The sequence below is a fragment of the Nymphaea colorata genome, chromosome 2, assembly GCF_008831285.2.
Source record: "Nymphaea colorata isolate Beijing-Zhang1983 chromosome 2, ASM883128v2, whole genome shotgun sequence".
NCBI lineage: Eukaryota > Viridiplantae > Streptophyta > Magnoliopsida > Nymphaeales > Nymphaeaceae > Nymphaea > Nymphaea colorata.
Genome location: NC_045139.1, coordinates 31107801 through 31130586, shown reverse-complemented (window position 1 = coordinate 31130586; position 22786 = coordinate 31107801). Strand labels below are relative to the sequence as shown.

Genomic DNA, 22786 nt, shown 5'->3' with positions numbered 1-22786 from the left:
ACTTCGCTATTTCGAGAAATCGGAATTCGAGTATGTCACATGCCGTGGAAGGTTGCAGGTTCAAGCCTCTTGATGGTCTTTAGCAAGGGTTATAGATTCAGATATTTGAATTTGGATATCCACATTGGGCAATGAAGCTAAGATCCAAATTACATGCTAAACTGAATCCGAAATGCTAATCTGATTATCGTTTCAAAATTTTTTTTATACACAACTGATTTAAAGGTGGTTTGATCTATAATAACATATGAATCCGTTCCATTAGATCTAACTTGTTAAAGCACATATATAAAACTGAATCCGACCCGAATCCGAAGTCTTTAAATCAGCAGCCATAACAAGACATGGCCGAATTGGAGTTGAAGAAAGTGTGATGGAACCGGTGCATATTATGGTAATTTTCTTCTGCTCGACATGAAGCAAGGGTTGATGCGTCGTCCTTTCTTTATCCTTCAGCTTATCGTTCCCTCGAAGGAGTGACTGGCAGTGTTTGCTTGAAATGGTGGCGATTGGTTGCCCCCTTCAAGCTTCACACTGCAAACAGCCAAAGAAATGGAGCAGCATTATCTCTTCCTCTATGGGACCGATCAAATCCAACAATATCAAGGTGCCCATTTTGAATCCGGACCAGTATTGCAGCATTCTCCACGCACCTATGTTATTTTTTTGATTTTTTTGTTGGTAACTAAGAAGTTGAGTTCATCTTTCTCTCTTTTGTTTCGCTTTTTCCTTTCGTGGGTTTTCTCTTCTTTTTGGTTCTTTGGTAAAAGGTGGTTATAAATGGAGCGGCCAAAGAGATTGGTAAAGCTGCCATAATTGCAGTAACTAAAGCTAGAGGAATGGAGCTGGCTGCTGCTGTTGATAAAGTTTTAGTAGGAGAAGATGCTGGCACGGTACGCTGTTTCATTTTTTGGTCCAGTTTTGTCCTTTTGTCCTCCCCTTTCCTAATCATTTTTGTAATATCGGCATGGTTTTGTTGGGAACTGTAACTTTTGTTCGTTTATCTTGTGAGCAGATCTGTAACATGGAGGAGCCCCTGGAAATTCCTATTCTTAGTGATTTGACCATGGTTTTAGGTTCCATTTCTCAGGTAAATTTATCTTGGAACTGGCACCTGTTGAAATTATTTGAAAGTTACTTTTTCTCACGATTGAGAATGAAATTGACCGATGGCAGTCTAATTCAAACGGCGTTGTTGTAGACTTCACTGAACCCTCTGCTGTTTATGAGAATGTTAAGCAGGTCTGGCCTCGTTCTCTGTCTTGATTCTCCATGTCTCTACATTCTAGGGAAAACACCTTCATATTTCATGATTAGTTTGATTAACGTAAGCATGCACAGTTACTGTATTCTACACTTAATAGTCTTTATATACCTCTAGTTATTTTGATAGATTGGCTTTGCGATTCTGTTATTTCTTGGAAAGGTCCTTGCATGTTCACTTATATAGCCCCTTTAAGCGAGTTTTAAGAATTACAACCAACCTTTTCTTTTTTATCTAAAATTTTAACTGTATTATCCCTTTTGTTGGATGTTCAGGCGACTGCCTTTGGACTGAAGAGTGTTGTTTATGTGCCTGGGATTAGTTTAGATACGGTGGCAGCACTATCAGCATTCTGCGAGAAGGCGAGCATGGTGAGCTTGGGTGAGATTTTCCAATGGTGATGTCTTGTCAATATTCTCTCCGTTGTTATTTGTTTGCCAAGATTACGAGGAGTTCTTAACCTGAATGAGAATTCTCAGGGATGCCTGATAGCACCAACATTATCAATTGGTTCAGTACTCCTTCAGCAAGCAGCTATCACTGCATCTTTCCATTATGATAATGTGGAGATTGTTGAGTCGCGGCCACATGCGTCGGTACATCTACATGCATAGTTGTTGGAAACTTTTTTTTTCCAATGGTGTATATCCATTCTGCTTACAAGTAGTTATCTGATAGTTCAACCGAGTTCTATGATTTTTCTTTTTCAGTCAACAATGCTGATCATTGATCAGGATTGATTAAACCTGCTTGCGTTGTATGAAGTATAAGCATTCTATACATTAGATCCAATTACTGTCACATAAAGCATGGTTACCCTGATTGTGGATGTCCTTCACACATTTATTTTCTCACCAGCATCCTTTTTGTTCACATGGAACTGCTAGGTGACTGGACATGCAAACTGTAAATCTCTGGAGTATTTATCTGTTAAATTTGAAAATTTAAAATGATGTTGGTTGATAAATGCATCCAATAACCTGCTGCAGCCTGGTCTCGTGCACTTGGAGGGAATGAAATTTCAATCATGTCATATTAGTCGTGACACTATATATACAGAAGGAGCATTTCCTGGCCATAAAATTTTCAAAGCTCAAAGCCCAAGGCTGCAGCTGTAAGCATGATGCCGTTCACTCCTTTTTTGGGTCTCAGTCTTTCTCCCAGTTGAAGCATATGGCCAAGAGAAACTCTAAGCTAAAGCTTCCACCGACGATAAATGTAACCTCACTAAGTTGTAGATCACGGTAGATCCACATGTGTTTATGAGCATAAACTGCAAAAAGTTGAAGTTACAAAGGCCATAGTCAATTATTAGAATTGCATATGATGTTACTTTAGAATAGTTGAAGATCCTGTATCTCCAGAGAAATTTGAATGTGTTAGCCCACGACCACTATCCTGTGAATACGGTCCATTTATTTTTCAGGTTTCCTTAACTAACAAAGGTTTCGGTTCATTTGCAGGACCTTCCATCACTAGATGCCCAACAAATTGCCAACAACCTTTCTAATCTTGGACGTCTATACAACAGAGATGACCTCTCAACGTGCAACTTGGTAGGTGGAGCTTCATCCGGACCATCATACTGATGGGACTGACAAAAAATGCATATATAGAAAGTAAAAAACTCAGATATTACTCCATTCAGTTCCTGCCATGTGGATAATCATGAAGCTGAAAAAGGCTTCGACACTGGGGACAGGAGTAATGAAGTCTCTCAAGTCTCAACCCTAGTGCAGTTTCCCTGTATAAGAAGTGGAAAGGACCTATTTTAGTTCAGGATGCTATTTTCAACTGTGAAAATCCCACTCTTATCAATACCCTCAGTCTTTCAGACTCTCAGGTCAGTTGAGAAAAAAAATGATGGTTGAGCTGTAACAACTCTTTGGAATTACCCAAAGGCATATTCTGACCAGAAAGAAGGCAATTCTTTGGTTTACTGTAGAAGTTGCCAATGAAAAACATGATAGTTTGCTGACATTAGAACAAAGAAATGTCCCTAATGGTCAAGGCACACATCAACTATAATTGGAATAATGCTGACTAGTAGCTTGCCAGAATTTTCATCCATTCTGAAACATCTCCTTTATTCATTTTCTTTGGCAAGGCAAGAGGTCAACTCTTGGGTGAAGATGGCATTCGTGTTCACAGTATGGTTCTTCCAGGTCTTCTTTCCAGCACGACAGTTCACTTCTCTGCTCCGGGAGAGGTATCATATGCTCTTCCTTTCAGAATTATGGGAATAGTACTGATATTTCAATGAAGAAGAACCATAACGATAGCTGCACATAGCAGGTCTACTCTGTTAGACATGACATAACAGATGTCCAGAGCCTAATGCCAGGCCTCATCCTAGCAATAAGGAAGGTCGTGCGGCTTAAGGTTCTCTGTCTCTCTCTCTCTCTCCCTCATTTCATGAATGGCTTTTTTTTTCATGTTAACGCTGCCAATCAAATGATTTTTTTTCGTAACTCTTTCCAGAATTTGATCTATGGACTAGAGAAGTTTCTGTAAAGCCACGAATGTGAGTGGATCGGTCACTGAGATTGAACATGGCAGATATTTTTATGGCAGCTGACAAGGCTTCACCAAGTGAAGCAGTCATTCTCCCCCTGTTGAAAAATGAGCTTAATTGAATTCAACCATATAATGTGGAATCATTGTGACCTTCAATTTTTTGTTGTTGATCATACCTTCGCTTGTCCGGCTCTCCATTGAAAACTCTAATGATTTGGTCATATCGTCTCCCTCGAGTGCATTACTGATATAAGATGGCCATGATGTGAGAACTTTATGGGAGCTGAACCCTGTAGGGAACCAGATTCTCTCTGTCTCCACAGCTATATACTTGCAATGGTACCTGACCTCTTCAAGTTCACTTGTTTATGTAGTTTGGCAAGCTCAGTCCGAGCTTAAACGTGCTCAAGCTTGAACCCAGCAAGCTTGGTGTAAAACTTCTCTGCAAATTACAAAGCTTTCCAAGGTTTATCTTAGGCTTGCTCAAGAAGCCCCCTGCTCATTGTATTTGGATACATTTTCAAAGAGGCATGCTAATCCATGACAGAGACTCAAACTTCATGCCTCATTCCACTGAGTCCAAACAACAGAGATACCACTCATAAGGTGAGAAACCTGGCTGTGCTGGTTTAACCTGTAGCGCTGAACCCCAAGGACCTTCACCAAAGCGAGTGTGATACTCTTTCTATACAAGTAGCCGGTCCAAGAGTCAAACCCTGCTCACTTTATCATTCACTTCTTGCAAATAGTTAAGGCAGGCCAAACCTGTAACATTAGATGAATCATATGGGCAGTGTAGGACAGATGATCATCTATGACAAAATTTGTTACTAGTGCTATATATTTTTAAGGGGATGTTTATTGTTTAATGGCTTGGATGAATCTATCAGGGCGTATGAAATTATATGAATAATGAAAGAAATGTCAGAGCCCTTGTTTTAACAGTTAAAGGCATCTAGAAGGGTGAAGTTCGTTATGTTGGATGGTTTGTTGCACTTCAAGGATAACTTATCTGGTAATAAAAACGCCTGAAGGGAATTAAGTGGTGGAATTTCCGGCTATTATAAGCCATGGATATATCTGACACTACCATATACGTATGGATGAATTCATCCTTATCTTTTTATCAAATAATTTCACATTGGTCCTTCGGACGAAATTTATTGCTGGAATTCATTTAATGATAAAATAAGAGAAGTGCCCAAAAAGGAAAATGCAGTTAAGTGACTTAAGGCTGTCTCTGATAGCCTTATATATAAGATTCCAGGTGATTTGAGATCCGCTGTGAAATCAAATACTTAAACAATCAAGGAATTTTCGGTTCATGCTTTTCAATCCATAGCAACATCAGGCCACAGATGGATGGATCTTGGATCTGTGCGGTTCTCAAAATACCTCGATAAGTTCAAGACTGCGGAATGTAGCCTAAGTGAAATGTCAATACAAGCAAATTACTTTAAATTATAGACCACTATATGGTTTTTAAATCATTGGTATACTGCTCTCCTACCGAAGTAGTGAAGCAACTATAAACTCCTTTAAATTATAAATTATAGACCACCATATGGTTTTTAAATCATTGGTATTTCAAATGTTGAGCCGAAGTTGGCTAGCTCGATTCATAGCCTTGGGGTTTTACGTGCCAATAAGTCTCTCAGTCCAAGGTGGTTTTCTCCAAGTAAAATTAAAATAAAAAAGAAGCGGTGCCACTACTTGACTTTTAACTTTACCTTCTGAAAATAATTTTTTTAAGAAAAATTACCATTAATACCTGCCTTCCCTTGATTTATTCTAAAATTGTCAAACAATTTTCTCAAAAACATTTCACAAGTCCTTTCTTTAGAAAAATAACAGATACAAACTTAAAATGATCATTTCAGACGCATACGGGCCTAGCAGTCCCCGAGAAGCCTGTATGAAGCGTGGCTTTTGGATCGAAACCTGGGGGAATTCACCAACTTGATAAGACGTCTAGAGAATCTAACATGTCATAGTGTTTTATGAATTTGTATCAAAATCAGGAGATTCATCTAACACTTGAATAAGTATATAATAAATCTATCTTAATTTTGAGGTGGATTCATGAAACGGTTCTCATATCTATGGGGCCGAGATCCAACTTGTATGGACCTGAAACCCAACGCTGCTCAGATCCGTTGTTTTTCTGAATACACAGCATGGATTTCAGATACTGAGATAGAAGGCTATCAAATACCAACTTTTGGTGTGTTGACGCATGGGTGGGACTAGACTTGGGCAATAAGTTGAGCAAATTTCAACTTGGGCTTAAGTTGTTCGAGGGAAAATGCAACTCAAACCATTAATAAACTCACATGTTTAACTTTGAATGGTCTCGCTTAAGAATGACCAAAATATATGGAAGAGGAGGCTTTTTGTATGCCCATTTTAGGATGATTTTGTGGCTTTTATTCTTTGGGTTTCTGTTTTTGGACCTTTTGTGTCGAGTTTGTCATTCTGTTGGGTTCGTGGGCATCTATCTTTTGCTCAAACTGTTGTTCAGTTGTTCTCAGTTTATCTCTCTCTCTCTCTCCATATACATACACACACACACATATATATATATATATATATAAAACCTTGTATACTAAATTTAATAATAATAACATCGGCAGTTAATTCTAACGATATCAAATGATAGAAAATAAATTGAAAATATGGAAGCCAAATTGTTTTTCAAGAGCACAGAAAGAATTTAACGTGTAGTAAAAAATTTACACGATGAAATTTCTCCATATCCAATCTAAAGCATGAACAGTATATAAACTATTCCAATCCCAACTTAGTTCTCTCAAATAATAAACTCGTTGCAGTGCAATTACACTTTAAAAATTGGAATTGAAATATTTTTTAAAAATGCGGTTTCATCTAAGCCCCTATGCAAACACGTCAAATGTTGGAGGCTAAGATTATCTTTTAGAGATTTCACGCCGAAAGGAGTTTCCTTTAGTTATCATAGTTCAAAGCTTAAAACATCCCATCCACTCGTTAATATCTTACAAGGATAATAATATGGAATGAAGAATGTCCTTTTGCAAATTTCGAAGGCACTGGAATCCTATTTATGCACTAAAGCAAAACAGTTAATTTTAAAACCTAAATAATATGTGCCATCAAATTACACCTTATTAATCTTAAAAAAAAAAGAAAAAAGATTACAAAGAATCTGAACAACAGGGCGAGAGTAACAAATGGGCACTTACCTTATCAAAAGCATAAAAAAGGAATTTACAAACATCCATACTCTTTAAAAAAAAATCAAAACAGCCAAATAAATTATATATTTGCCCCAAAGCGACATTAAATTAAAAAATGAAAGAATTACTATAAACCCTGAAGGATGATGCGTTGACTTGCCTTTCGTTTTTCAAATAATCTTGGTTGGAAGAGGTAAATGCATAATTTATTTGCTTATCTAGTAGATTCTCTTCAAGGGGTGGTTGTTTGTAAATTTAAAAAGTTAGGCGCATAATTTGATGTATTCGATAACGTGCGCACCTATTTATTATTAATCTTTTCATCAGGGGGGCTTCCTGTAAATTTTTCTAATATCTATTTTTGCTAAGTGGTAAGTTGAAAAGATTGTTTAATACCAGTTGGTTCGTTGCGTACTGGCCCTTTACTCGATACGGTGTGCCCAAAAACAGGCTTCCATTGGACCCGAATCGCCATATTGGCTCGGATAGACCGATTCAACCTCATAACGTCATCTGCCGATACACATATAAGTATCCCTCCTGAGCCACATATAGGCTGGCTCAAGTTTCCTTTACATTTAATTAATTTCTTTAAATATTTGGTTTATTAATTTATATGAGTGTTTGTTAGGATATAAAAATATATGGAGGATGCTTCCTTGATATATATATATTTATATATTCGTTTATCTTGTGGCATCTTTCTAGTGAGTCTCACTTGACATTTATTCGGTAAAGCGATACGATTCTGCATTCGCTCATCGATTGAGGCGAACCGGTCCAAACCCGACCGAGTCATTAACCCAGGGAAAAAGGGAAGGGGCATGAACGTGGAATGCGTGAATTGTCCGGGGCGGAAGAGACTTTCTCGCTCTTACAGGGGCCCCCTTCTCACTCTCTCTCCTCTGCCGAGTTTGGAAAGCAGACGGAGGATCATCGTCAGCTTCGTATCCTCAAACGCTTACATCCAATTTTTTTCCACTGAAAAAATCCAGCCAATGGGAATCGGCGACGTGTCGAGATCTAAGGCGGTGATCGTACGGTGACGCAATCTCCGCCGTCTGATGCACGTATGCGACCTCGACGTCTCGCGCGCTTTCGAGGCGGTACCGGCGATAGCCCGTCGCCGAGGAGCCGGTCGATGGTTGTAGCCGGTCGCTGCAGTTCCCGCGACTAACTCACCTCCCTCCACAGTATAAAGGGCCGAGGGGAGGAGGCCGCGGGGAATGCAGCGGCGGGGAGGAGGAAAGCTTCTTATTTTGATGTTTTTGTGTTTTAGTTTTTCACCAGGTCATTTCTTCGTTGCGAAGGAACTGAGGTAAACTCGAAATTCTTGGTGCTCCTTTTGTTTCTTCCTAATTCTGTTTTGTAAAGTTGAGGCTTCGATCGGCCGTTTTTGATCCAGTTTTTAGGGGTGGAAACCGAAATGTTGTTTTGTCTTTCTTTTTCTTGGATTTGAAATTTCGTCTAGGTTGCCTTTGTTGGATGGCAATTAGGTTTTCCTCCTTTCTCTTCTGAAATTTGGGCGTTGATCGCGCATTTAGTGCTGAATTTCGATGATATTTGATTGTTTTAGGGCTTTTCTGAGAAGGGCCTCGGTGAGTCGGTCTTGTTCTTCTCCTTGTTGGTTATTTTTGAGGTTTGTCTTCGGCCCGCTTCTTTTCCTGGTGTGTCTGTTGCTGTGTTTTTTCTTTCCTTTTTTTGACATTTGGGTTCTTGACATGGACTGTACATGTGCAGTGCTGTGGGGATAGAGTGATCGAGCTTGAGTATAAGGGATCGCTTGAGCTGGGGGGGTTTCTATGTGTTTTATTGAACACACTGAATTCTTTTGGGGATACTTGTGACTGGTGTGGTTCTTCGTGGAGCACTACGATTTTGCGGTGGTGTTAGTTTATTGCATGATCATTCTAGAAGGCTTTCGGTTGAATTATTGAATCTTTTAGGGGTTGAAAAAGAGAAAGTTAGGCTGGCATTGGATAGCTATCTGGATTCCGGCAAGCAGCCGGTGGCGGTGCCCTCAGCGGTTCCGCCTCGGGTGTCCGGAGGTCCAGGACAAACTTCATCCTTTTCAGGCATTTTCTTTCAAGGAGACGACCACGTCCAGTGTGCTGCTAGCTCCCAAGTATACCCTAATTTCGGGAACTCGTCTGTGTCAACCGTTGGCACTGGAAGGGGAAACCCTGGACCTGCCGAAGGTGACATGAACCGTGTATTGAACAGCGGAGGAAATTCTGGACCTAGTGTTGGAGCCAGCTCATTAGTCACTGATGCCAATTCTGCACTATCTGGAGGCGCCCATCTTCAGAGAAGTGCCAGCATCAATGCTGACTCGTACATGCGGCTTCCCGCCTCGCCTATGTCATTTTCATCGGGCAACATAAGCATCTCCGGATCTTCAATTGTGGAAGGATCATCCATCGTGCAGCAGAGCGGTTCTTCTGTTAATAGAATGGAATCCCAACAAGAACAGAATTCTCATCAGTTGCAACAGAGGCAGCAGCAAAGGGCTTCTTCAGCAACTTCACTAACAACACAGCAGTTATCTCAGCACCAGGTTGTTTCCCCAATGATTCAGGTCCCGGGAGCAATCTCTCAACCAGGAAACCATCCGATACCTTATGTCAACCAGCAATCCATGATGCAGCTTGCTGGACAGGCGCTTGGTGCATTTAATCAGGATCCCAAAAGCATGCTGGCCCAACATAACCAGATCCAGAAGTGCAGGCTTGATGCACGGCAAGATGATCTGCTGCAGCAGCATCTCATTCAACAGTTTCTCCAAAGATCAGATGCGGGACTGGTACCTCAGATCCAGCGGCAAGATTCTGTTCAACTACAGGGGCTTAGCCCTCACATACAGGCAATGCTTCAGCAGCAGAGGCTTCTGCAGCGGCATCAGTTACACCAGCAGCAGTTACTGCAGTGCATGACACCAATGCAACGAACCCATCTGCAGCAGCAGCAGCAGCAACCACAGCAGTTGCACCATCACCTGCAACAGCAAAATATACCGCAAATATCTGGTGTGAAGCGACCATATGAAAGTGGTGCTTGTGCTCTCCGGCTTATGAAATACATATTTCATCAACGCCAAAGACCACCTGTATGTTACCCATTATATTTGTTTCTAAAATGAATTTCTCAGTGAAGGATTATAAGCGTGATCATCTATTACTGCAGTTTTATGTATGAAGCTGATTTTGCAGTTAAAGAAACGTTACGTCCTCTGGGAATTTTGATTAGTTTTCGTATGTAAGTTTGAGAACTTACTGTTTAAATGGCTAGTGGCTTACTAATGGTTCTCTTATCTTCTTCAGGACAATAACATTCTTTACTGGAGAAAATTTGTGGCAGAATATTTTGCACCACATGCTAAGAAAAGGTGGTGCTTATCGGCATATGATAATATGGGACAAAATACGCTTGGTGTGTTTCCACAATCAGCAATGGTCAGTGTTTTGGTCCTGATATCTTGTAGTTTCTTTAGAATATTTTGTCTACCATGTTAGACTTATATGTACTAGTTCAATATCTGAACATTCGCAATATATATTAGTTCTTGAAAAAATTATATAGCTTCTGTTTGAAACATCTTGACCAGGGTGTAGTTCTGGGTTATCACTAGATATTCTGTTTCGTTCATTTTCAGGACACATGGCAGTGTGAGATTTGTGGTTCTAAATCAGGGAAAGGATTTGGTTTGTACATCCAGCTCTAACTCTATCTATGAACTGTGATCCCATTATGATTTTCTTCTCTTCTGCTTTTAGGCTTCATATTGTTGCACCATTTTCTTCTGCTCTTGACAGTTGCATAGATGTATTTTCTTGAAATTTGTAGTCTCTAGTATCTAAATTCACATGGAGACACATTTTTTGGTCTTCATATTCTAGGCTTGAGTTACTCTTGGAAGAACCAGTTAATTCAAGGAAAGGAGATCAAACATATCTTACCCAAGGCCTAGGTTGTATGGCTGAGGCAAGACCTGGTTTTAGTCAACCTTTGACCCTCAAATTAGGCCTGCACTGTGGTCTGCTGGATCCCATTAAAGTAACATCAGAGGTCCATGACATGGCAAAATCATCTACCCTTGTGCACCTAGAACTACGCATGGGCCCATCCTAAAATTTGGGCTTGTGACCTCCCCTAAAATGCCTTTCATTCAGTTGACATTTGTGTCACTATTATTTGTTGACTGGGGTTCAGATCTGATTATTATTTTACATTGTGAATCAGTAAAGTATCAGTTTATGCACAGTACTGGTGCATAACAGGTCGGAAATGATAATTCCTGTTTCTTAGGTCTAGTTGGCTTGGTAAAATTGTTGTTTTGCTTGGTTAAAGTCTGCAAAGGAAGAAAATTGAAGAATGATTGGTTTGTGAAAATCCCATGGCCAATTTTGGGATGTGAGATGGTTTCTGACAAGGCATGACAATATGTTGTATATTTATTCTGGTGTGTATATTTCTTACGTGAATATGGTCAATGGCACTACAGTACTGACGTTTGTTGTAAAAATGGATGTTAGTATATATGGCTCTTGTGGTTCTTTTGCTCATTTTTCTGATTCCTGATGAGTGTTTATATGTCATAATATATCTGCAAACATTCCTCTATGATGTTCATTGGGATTGAACAAGTGTTAAAGAGTTCATTTCCCATTTAAAGTCTATGTCCATAACTGGTTCATTGAAACCACTTTCTTTTGGATATGGAGCAGAAACTACCGTTGAGGTGCTTCCTAGGCTCAACAAAATAAAGTTTGATAGTGGTGTTCTAGATGAGCTGTTGTTTGTGGATATGCCTCAGGAACACAGACTTCCATCTGGGATTATGTTGCTGGAGTGTTCAAAAGCTATCCAACAGAGTGTCTATGAAAAGCTCCGGGTCATCCGTGAAGGCCGTCTTCGCATTGTTTTCGGTCCTGATATGAAGGTAAGTACCTTCTAGATAGTATATTAAGTTCATGTTTTCATTATTTTTGAATGCTAAATCTTTTAAGGAATAATTTCCAAAGTCATATATTTATTTAGAAGTAAGTCCTGCTCTGTAATTTCTTTTACCCTTTTAACTGGAACAACTCTGATTGCTAGCAACATCGAAGATGGTACTCTTTTTTAGTCAATCTCCAGATCCTGTATCTATTACCCTGTGATGATTTCTTTTTTTTTTCTTTTTTTTTTTTTTCCAGATATTGTCGTGGGAATTTTGTGCTAGGCGTCATGAGGAGTTTTTGCTTCGTAGACTAGTAACACCTCAGGTACCAATGCTTCCTTATCATTTTCACGTATATTGCATCTGTTCATGCAATTCAAGCAACAATGTGTTGTTCACTTACTTTGTAGTTTGTTCTTAATGGTACAATCTTAATTTATTCAATCATTAGGAACTCCTAAGCACACAAATTATCTATAAATGGGTTGCTTGTGGTTTATTATCAACAGTTTAACATGTCTTATATGCCAATATGAACCACATAAATTATTATGTGAAGTTTTTCTCGCAAATATTTGATCATGTGATTCCACCGAAAACAAAAAGAATGTGTTAAATTGTGTGCATTTTTTCTCACATGAAGGGAAATATGTTTTCTCATTTCTGGTTCTATATTTACAATTTTAAACATAAGATGTGCTGGATATGACCAAGGAGTTTCGTAATGTGACTGTATATTGTATTAATCAAATTTGTCATCTGCTGCATCTTGATAACCATCTGAGATGTTTCTAACTAGGTTTTTCCCTCAGGAGATCTCATTAAATTGAAGAAATTGAATAAAACTATTAAAGATGAAACCGAATAAAAGTGATAGCAGATCTTAGAATTGAAAAGATAACTGAAAGTAATAAAGTAGGATAACATCAAATTGTCAACTCTTTATCTAGTTGTAAAAAAATAAATACAATTTGGAAATAAACATGTAACAGCCGTGAAGCATAAAGAATGGCTGCAAAGTTGTACAAGTGCTATAGGTTACTGGACTATAAGTCAGAATGTAAAGGTGTAAAGTGCTGTAGTCTGAAGCTTTAAGCCTTTAAAACGTAGATGCAATATTTGTTTCTGAGAAAAGGAAAAATAACAAAAAAAAAAAAAGGTCAATGATATGTGTCCTGAACTGTTCTACCACCCAAATGCTTCCACTTTCATCTTCTTCAGTCTTCACTATGTTCTAGATGGATCTTCTTCTCTCTGTATCAGTCATATTGAGTGGGACCACATGGATGATTTAACATTTTGTGCATATTTCAAGCCATCGTCTTTGTAAGCTTAGTACTTCCCAACAGTTATCGTTCTTGATAGTAGCCTTGTCAGTCCAATATTATTTGCCCTTTGTTGGTGTTTTCTGCTTCATATGCATTTCAGTATTTTTCACAAGCTGGAGTAATATGTTTGATCCACATGCTGCTTTCATCTTAGATTGCTTTTTAAATTTAAGCATTGATAAAGACAGATCAGAATCATCAGATTGCTGGGATTAGCCAGATAAGGTGAGGAAGACCATGGAATGGTGTGTGTATCTGTGTACATCCACACATGCTTGTCTTCATGGGGTGTCGCTGTATGTGTACACGCCTGCACGGTTGGGTGCATAGTGTGTGCATGTGTTCATGAGTGTTTAGGGAGGTGCACTCAAGTGAGAGTGTTCTAGGTGGGGATGGATGGCAAATGGGCTAGGACACGTCTGTGTTTACACACGTGGTGTTTGCATGGCCCTGGTGGTGCACTTTGGCATAGGATAGGACATTACAATTTAGTTTACATAATTAGACCATTAGCAAACACATTATGTAGAACAACATTATGGATTTCTGAAAAGTTAAAAGTATTCATAATACAAAAAGTTCCTCCCACATCAAGATCATCAACTTGAACTGGCAAAGTAATTGATAACAAGATTAAAATGGAAAAGGAAACAAACTTATACAAAATAAGTGATGATGATCATAAACTGGGAAAGCTGAATCTGAGGGCAAAATATTGATTGTGTCCGCAATCTTTGTGCATTTGAGAACTGTTATGTTGATGCTGGACGAACTACTAAGTGATTATGCACACATTATACCTAAGATGCCATGCATGTGTGTGTGTGTGTGTATATATATAAATGTGAATGGTGTGCTCTTGGCCAATGGACAACGCATTGACTCAGTTTAATGGCATAGACAGAGGTAAAATGCATTGTTAAAATTGTGCTTGCAAGCATGCTGTTTAAAATAAAATCAAGGTTTTCTAGACCGCCAAATCCAATTAGATGTGTTATTGATTTACTATGCCTTTTGATTTTCCTTCTTAGGTATCAGAGTAACGTAGTTACAACTTTGTTTTTGTAAGCACAGTACTATGAAAATCACATTTGTCAAATTGTTTTATCATCCTGTCCATTTAGGTGGTCATTTTGTAAAAAGTTTTATGATTTCATGTTTATGCACAGTGGCCATATGAACGCCTTGCTTCCTGACTTTGGTCTCTCTCAACTTTTCCAGGTGCATCAGTTACTACAGGCTACACAGAAATATCAAACTGCTGTATCTGAAAGTGGTTCTTCAGGGCTTCCACTTCAGGATTTACAGACTAATTGTGACATGTGAGTGATAATAGTGTTGGGATCTATTCATCCTTAGTATATTGAATGTAACTTCATAGGGAAGGGAGAACTTCAAGATGGTGTATTCTTTTAGGTTTGTGGAAGCAGGAAATCAACTTGCAAGGGTACTGGAGTCACAGGCACTCAATGACTTTGGATTTTCCAAGAGATACATACGGTGCTTGCAGGTAACTCTCTCTCTCTTTCTCTTTCCATCTTAAGTTTTTTGTACTTACTGTCACTGCAAACAGATATCAGAGGTTGTCAACAGCATGAAGGATTTGATCGACTTCTGTCAGGAGAACAAGGGTGGGCCAATTGGTAAGCTTCCTCATTGCTGTTGCATTTTGTTTTTCTGGTAATTTCAATTTCAAAAGCCAAAAGTGAAATATATGCTTAATGCATTGGTAGTATTGGTGCATCTTATGATGTGGCAACATAAGGAGTGTCGCATATCTCAGCCTAAATGGTTTATCTATACTTTTGTTACCTGTGGTTCATGTACACTTTTGCCATGGTGTTTTCTTCATTTTGCAGCTTTCACAAAAGTAGTTCTTTGATGGCTTGAAAATATTGGTGGCCACAGTGTTTGAGAATTCAATAACTTGAAATATCATTTTTTCATTGAAAAACGTGATTCAAGGTGTGATCCTTCTGAATGGACTTTTCTGAATGTTTCTGAATTTGGTTTGAGTAATACATCTTGTGGCCATGCTGATATTACCATTTTTCTCTTCTTTTCATTCCAATGCATGCATTTCTATGTATGTCTGGTGTGTGTATGTCTGCATATTTTTAAGGTTTACAACTGTCTTCTATGGGAACACATTATCTTGTTGAGTTAGATAGTTTGCTTTGTCGGTACCTTCCTACTTATTAGTATAAACCTTCATAGTCTCAATGAGATAAAATTATAGATTGTCTTCAGTTAAGAATATGTTTTCTTACACAAAGCAATCACTGTTAAAATGCCTAGGTTTTGTCATTGATCAGGATAACCTTCTTTATAAAGTTTTCGAAAGGTTTAATGTGGCCCCATATGCAGCGGCTAAAGGAAATAGTTGTGGTCAACAGATATTGGTTCTTCAAAGGAAATGTGTCAGTTGCCTTGTAAGTGAATGTTGTATTATGCTTACATACAGGGAAGGTTGTTCCTTAGGTCTTATTTTGTTAAACCATTGCAGAAAGAATATGACAACAAAATGTTTTTCCACAATTTAAATTTTAATGGGTCAGCTGTTGTCTATAAATGAACAGAAGCGTTGAAAATTTGTACAGAATAAGTTTATTCATTCTGCATCCAAGTACTTAAATCAAGCAAAAATTATGGTGTGTGTGTATATATATTCTTTAGTGTGTAATTTTTTAGGATTGTCAGTTGGAGCCCTGGCATGGTTCTTGGGAGGCACATATAGGCAAAATGCTGTTTCTATGGTGTGCTTCGAAAAGATATTATGAACTTGACTCTCAAGTTTTTGACGTGATATGAAGTTTTTTTTTTTTTAATTGATCAAGAAAAAACTGTGTAAATGTCTGATTTAATATATTTTCTCTGCTAAATCAATTATAAAGTGGTTCCTTTTTACAAAATGCATATAAAGCCATATGTCGAGTAAATGTACCAATCTCTCTCCCTCTCTGTCTCTGTGCGTGGGCTTTATGCATGCATAGGTAGTATGTCCCCCTAATAAAATGCCCATATCGGGCTAACCTGTTGTTCCTATTCTGTGTTGCTAATGAACCAATCCATTCATGATATATATATACACACACACACACACACACACACACGTGTGTGTGAGTTACTGAAGCATCATTTCAAAATTCATGTGATCAATGACCTGGCATTCTTCCATGTCAGATGGCTTTGAATGTTCCCTTTGAAAGAAAACAAGTCGTATCTCATTTATGCAGAAAACGTTTTTGTGGATGTGACTTTTTTTTCCCTTTCTTTGGCTAACTACAGAAAGTTTGAAGAGCTATCCTCGGCATGCTGCAACTTCAAAGAAACTGAAGATGGAACAGATGATGGGTCAGGGGTTGGCAACGGATCAAACCTCTGTGGCCAAAATGATGGCTATGAATTCTGGTCTGAAGATGGAACAGATGATGGGCCAAGGGTTGGCAACGGATCAAACCTCTGTGGCCAAAATGATGGCTATGAATTCTGGTCTGAGCAACCGCACGAATAGCACGCATCTGGGCAGTGGAGTGTTGTGTGGCTCAACCCCGCCTGGAGTAGGATTGACGGGGTACCAGAATCTATTGAGACAGAGTTCTATAAATTCAAACTCGAATGTTCTTTCGCAGGATGCCTCTTTATTTGGCAGTTCAAATCAAGTTCCATCGCAATCATCTCAATTCCAAGGACCCATATCTTCAGTGCCTGTTTCCTTGCAAAACATGACCCTGAGGAGCACTGGTTCATCATCTGCAGCTCAGCCAGCATCACTGAATCCCAACTTGCTTCAAACAATACAACCCCAGCCTTCCCAACAAAATCAGCCTTTACAGCACCATGTACTTCAGCAAATGATGCAGAATGTATTGCAAAATAGTGGGGTCTCGCCCATGCAGTGTACAAATGTAAATGCAGTCGACGATGCTTTTCCAGGAACAAGTGGGTCAGCGATCTTGGCATCAAGAGGTAGTTCTGGTAACGTGCCAGGGTTCGGAAGCAGCAATTTAGCAAACAATGCTATCAGTATGATACCCAGCCGGAGCAATAGTTTCAAGAGTACTGCAAGCAATCCGATGAATGTTGGAGGTAATGCTGCCTTTAATTTAAGGTCCTCTCCGGATGTGTCTCAGACCCTCCATCTGCCCGACCTGGTTCCGGATATTTCTCATGAATTTGCTGAAAATGGGATATTTAGTGGCGAACCAGCTGACATGAGCTATGGCTGGAAGGCTTGAAACACAAGTGCATGGATGTCTGTGGTTCTTAGTGTGTTACATTGTATGTATAGAAGCTTTGAACAGTCTTAAGCATTAAGAAAGTAAAAGGTCGAAAAGAAAGGTGAAAGAAAAGCGGCGTCCGCTTATGTTTCAGGCTGTTGCTGTGTGAAGAGCTCCAAGACGCCCGTTGTTTGCGAACGAGCTCTTGCCGTTGGCAGTTTTGAAGTTTGCCATTTTTTAACTGTAATGTAATGAGGTTTCTTTGACGGTCGGCTGCGAACCATGTGTGATCATTACAAACGAAACATCACATAATCATGTATTTTAGTTTGTCAATTACGTATAAAATATAATGCTCACGCGTGTTCGTTTTGCCGCTTGGCGGTTTAAAAGTTATTTGATAAATGTAATCATGATTGAAGCGTCGGCAAAGCTGGACAACGGAAAATGTGACTTTTTTAGAAAAATAAATAGGATTCTGTGGGCAACAAAAGGGCGAGACTTGGTTTTAAGGGTTATGAGGTTCAAACTCATTATTAAACGGGTCGATGTTTCATGTCTCATCATCCCCCTCGGTGGTGCAAAGTCTACTGTCTGTCAGACATCAATTCGTCTCTCGCTTCTGCAAATACAGGTCCTTAATTTACCTGTTTTGCAGACATTACTATTCAAACGAACAATCATGGCTAATACAAACCGGTGGCCGCCCAACGATCAAATTTTAGTGCAAGCTACAAGAAGAAAAGGTAGAAATCTCGATGTCTTGGGGGATTATTGAGCAAATCGGTTAACATACTTCAGAATTCTGTTTCAGACGATTCAAGAATCTTTCCGCTTGTCCCTTAAAAATGCTTCAGGAATCTGGGTCGACATTCATGAGGAGATTAACAGTTAGATAAGAAAGGAGGAAAATTTAACGAGATAAAGTACTAAACTTTAGATGGTTAAGGGAAGGAGCTCTGAATACTAGCTATGTTCATGCAATAGTTGGAAACAGTGAGCGCATAAAGGAAATGTGAGCTCATTGGAAATGACCTCGATCAGCCTGGTGCAATTTTGAGTGCTACAAGAAAAATTTTCACTGAGGATAAGACGATAAGTCAATTGGAGCTCTGCCTGTGCCCCCAGTTAAAATGATAAAATCACTGCCGTTGCCCTTGATACGTCTGCAAGGCATTTTTACAAGCTATGCAGGAATTGCATTAGAGACGATTTAAGTGGGTCAATCAGATGTATCAAGGTGAGGAGATCTGTATAATGAAGGTAAAGCATCTGATCATTTGGAAGTCGTGGAAAGAAAACTATTTTAAACTCAAATGGAGTACTGCATTTCTAGAAGAGGTAAAGGTGTCGATGTTGTTAGGAATTAAGACGGACAGAAAAATCTCGTGGAGAATAAATTCCTCTTTTGCGTGTCTTCCTTTCGTGGAGAAAAGGAAAAAAAATTCTGCCGTTACGTTTGATTGCCAAACTTTTACTGTGTACAGTGTAAAGATCATCTTCTTCATACTGTAAGACAATCAGATACACTCTGAAGAAGCCTATTTACCATTACACAAGATTTATATTTAAGATGTAATGAAGGAAACTGATGGAGAAAAGGACTCAATTTCTTCTGTCAGCCTTTTGAGTGCAAGTATTACTTAGTGAAAAAGGAACTTGACTTAAACTGAACATATAAGAGCGAGTCGACACCATGATCAAGTTTTTAATTGAAGTTTAAAATCCTTCGCTTCAGAACCTTTCACATCTGCAGTACTTTTACGTGAGTGAGTTCTTGGACATTCCGGTGCAAATCCGCTGGGAGATGGGTCCCTTTCCTTTTATTGCAAAAAAAAAATACAGAACACCAACAAAAAAAGAATTAACCGCAAAAAGAGACTGCAACTGTGCAATTTATACACTATGTCATATGGGTGCGTGGTGCGGGGTGCGAATGCAGCAATTTTTCAAAAACAAAATTGGTGCGGGTGTGGCGAGGATGTATACGTATATATGTATATAAATAATTTATTGCATAGTTATGTAATTGTTTATTAGCTTTATTTATCCATATTTACATATAAAGTTTTTGTATTAAAGATAGTTTAGTTATGTGCATATTTAAAATGGACAGTTTTAGCTCAGTGTGACCAATGTGCTGTGTTGGAAAAGCACCAACATCAACACGAGTGCGACAGCCATTTAGAAGCACTCACTTTCACTTGACATAGTTTATCACTAGGCAAACAATGTTGCAACTTTGTTGTCAAGTAATCAGGATTGCTGCCCCACTCCCTGCCCTTGACCCTCTCACATTGCCCTCCGCAGCTCGATAGCCAGCTGCAAATTTCTCATCGCCTTCCACACTAATAAGCTTTTCCACCACATGTAAAATGAAATCCCTTCCTTCCCACATAAATTTCCCTGAAGTCTTTCTCACCGTCTGCACTCATACCACTGACCTTGATAAATGATGGCGAGGCTCTGGCCTAATACAACTACTCAACCAGACTATCAGAACAAATTACAGCAGTCATCCCAAAACTGTTTGCACTGCATGGCTTTTGCAGAACCTCAGGAAGCATCTTGTTCCTCAGCTTCCAAATGTACCAAATTGCCATGGAAAGAAGTAGACGCCAAAATTTTAGCAGCCACTTTGACTTGAATCTCACTCCCCACCACCAAATCCATAACTCTTTCACATTTCCTGTCCTTCAAACTTCAACATCAAACCTTTCTTGCACAAGGTTCCACAGCGACTTGGAAGACTTACATTCCAAAAAAAGATGAGACCCTGATTCTTTCTTTAGTTCACATACAGAACATTGGTTGGTCAAACAGATGCGCAGTGATTTGAGATTATCTAGCATTAATAACTTGTCATTAAACGCTAGATAAAGGTTCCAATTTGCTCTTGAAATTGCTCCACTTCTCCAGATATTAGCAGCACCTCTTATCTCAGTCCTGTGATCATGGATTTTATCAAAAATTTTCATTCTGGTTAACTTTCCTGCTACATCATTACCTGACATGATCTCATCCTTAGCTTCCCTCAACTGGGTGTAATTAATAATGTGCATGATCCGAATGGACTTCAGCCCATTCAATAAATCCACAGCATGACCTCTAATAATCTGAAGGACTGCGCATTATACTTATTATTGAGTTCTTGGACATTCACGAGGGACTCCTTTGCAGGCTCCCGAATCCCTTGCTTGGACAAAAGGAAAATTATAAATAGACCTTTAATCTGAAAGTCTTGATTGCTCGTGTATTACAACACGACAGGAAATGACAGAAATTTACAGAGAAAGTACTTCTGCTGTTGGACACAATAGTTTCCGGAGGCGTCAACGTAGTGCAGTTCTTCAAGTCTCTCTAATTCTTATCTTGCTGCTATGGCTTCCAGAGTAGTTCACTTCTCCACGACCACTTACATGCGTTAAGGCCAAATTCCCAGTTGAGTTTGAACAATAAATTTCATTTTCTTCAGCAGAAAAATATAACTTCATGGTTTTCAATCTAAAGCCCTATTTTAAATAGTAGTTATTCACACTGGATAGAACCTACTCACTTCAGAGTTTCAAATATCTCATTCCTTTGTCCTTTAAGGGGTTGGTGTAATGGAGAAGAGGGTTGTCATCAACTTTTTGCACTGCAAAAGGAGACCAATGATGGTTAAGTTAAAGCAGAGTGAGGGTGACACCCCTCTGATGCAGTAGCCTAACCGGGATTACATGAGAGCTTCGGCTTTTTATCAGGCGGTGTGTCTCCCCTGCTCACCCAAAATCTCTCTTCTTTTTATGTTGAAGCAGCTAATATATCTATCTTTTTTGTGTATTTCTTTGCAAGTTTTCTTTTCACCAGTTGTTCCTGATCTGTAGGCAATCAAACGGGTACTGTCTTATTGCTAGCCGTTGACAAATTCGTTGCTGATTCCTAAAGTTTTTAGGTTAAATTTGTCAATTAAAACCTGTTTTTTTGAAAAAAAATGAATATGTATATATCCATGGAAAAGAGAAACACAAGTGACTTGATAGAATGATTGACAAGTACGTATGGAAAATGCATGTTCTTAGTTTGCATATACAGATGATGACAAACATAATTTCCCTTTCATTTAAAAAAACAGGAAAAATGAAAAATCCTTCTTGTGCTCTTATGCAATGTCATTTTCGGAGCAGTTGGCACTCACATTGGAGGAAGTTGTGAAAATATCACCCCTTTGACGCGGAAGCAGCATAACTAGATCTTTCATCTATATTTAGTAGTTTATAAGTAGTGATGTCAGCGGATTTGATTGGAATGACATATACCTTTAACTAGATTCACTTTTTCAGATGTTCACATATTCAAATTCAGATTCTAATAAAAATAAAAAAAAATCATATCTCAATCTAAATCCATGATCCGATTTCACAATCCTAATCAAATCAAAATCTGAATTTTACATTCATATTTGAATCCGAATCTGAATTTTCGATGGAATCTGACTTATTTTCAAAATGTAAGACCATATTATTGTATATGTAATACATATTTAATAAATTGTCGTACTTTTACATACCTTGCCGAACCCGTACTCATACCCATGTGATTTAGTATAGGTAAAAGACCAAAAAAAAAAAAATCAAGAAAATTTGTCCTTCAAAAATGGGGATGGCTTCCCTCATATTTACCAGAGAGAGACCGACATGTAATGGAATCAAATCCAAGTTTAGGATATTAAAAGCAAATTGAAGGTGGCAGCCCCATAATAGGGGGCTGAGTTAAAGGGAGGCCTCCATGAGCCCTGACTCACCTCAATTTAAAAAAAAAAAAAATTTACATGTAAATTTTAAAAAAATTTATTTGTTTTATACAAAAATTTTGAAAAATGATATTTGACCCATGTTAAAATTTAGAAACTTTAATTCAGCCCACCTTAAGAAAAATTTCTACTGAATACTTGACTTGAAAAAGAGTCTATAGACACCGCTTAGGTGTTGTTATCATCACAACAACCAATGACTAGAAAAATATCGGCAATGAGAAAAAAAGGTGATATGTCGCAATTGCATGATTTGGGTGAACGGAAGAGACCCACCACCATCTGATTGAAGGCCGAAGCCCCCACTTAAATGCCTCAACACAGGAAATCTAAATCCAGGATAAAGATCACAAGAAAATAAATCTCAAAACAACAAAACAAATCAAAAGGGTTTCCAGCCTGTTCTTGGTGGTTGTTTGAATGAGACATCTCAGAGAGGAAAACGAAAGGATGGGGATTCCCGTACGGAGGGAATTCGGATTCTTCAAGAAAGACGGACGGAAATTGAACA

General features: G+C 38.7%; 2 protein-coding genes across 3 annotated transcripts; both read left to right on the top strand.

Annotated features, from left to right (window-relative positions):
• The first annotated feature begins 356 nt into the window (after positions 1-356).
• LOC116246636 (dihydrodipicolinate reductase-like protein CRR1, chloroplastic) lies at positions 357-4142 on the top strand. 2 transcript variants are annotated; one of them, XM_031618430.2, is made up of 10 exons: positions 357-607; positions 771-893; positions 1016-1090; positions 1177-1242; positions 1540-1635; positions 1744-1860; positions 2728-2820; positions 3372-3473; positions 3560-3646; positions 3746-4142. In XM_031618430.2, the coding sequence occupies exons 1-10, from the start codon at positions 500-502 to the stop codon at positions 3776-3778; spliced, it is 900 nt and encodes a 299-aa protein (XP_031474290.1). In that variant the 5' UTR covers positions 357-499; the 3' UTR covers positions 3779-4142. The 2 variants fall into 2 exon arrangements, with proteins under 2 accessions (XP_031474290.1, XP_031474291.1); XM_031618431.2 differs by lacking the exon at positions 1744-1860.
• Positions 4143-8824: 4682 nt separating this feature from the next.
• Positions 8825-17842, top strand: LOC116247226 (probable transcriptional regulator SLK2). Its single transcript, XM_031619259.2, has 9 exons — positions 8825-10102; positions 10317-10448; positions 10649-10697; positions 11721-11935; positions 12192-12260; positions 14485-14585; positions 14680-14773; positions 14837-14906; positions 16552-17842. The coding sequence occupies exons 1-9, from the start codon at positions 9200-9202 to the stop codon at positions 17499-17501; spliced, it is 2583 nt and encodes an 860-aa protein (XP_031475119.1). The 5' UTR covers positions 8825-9199; the 3' UTR covers positions 17502-17842.
• The last annotated feature ends 4944 nt before the right edge of the window (positions 17843-22786 follow it).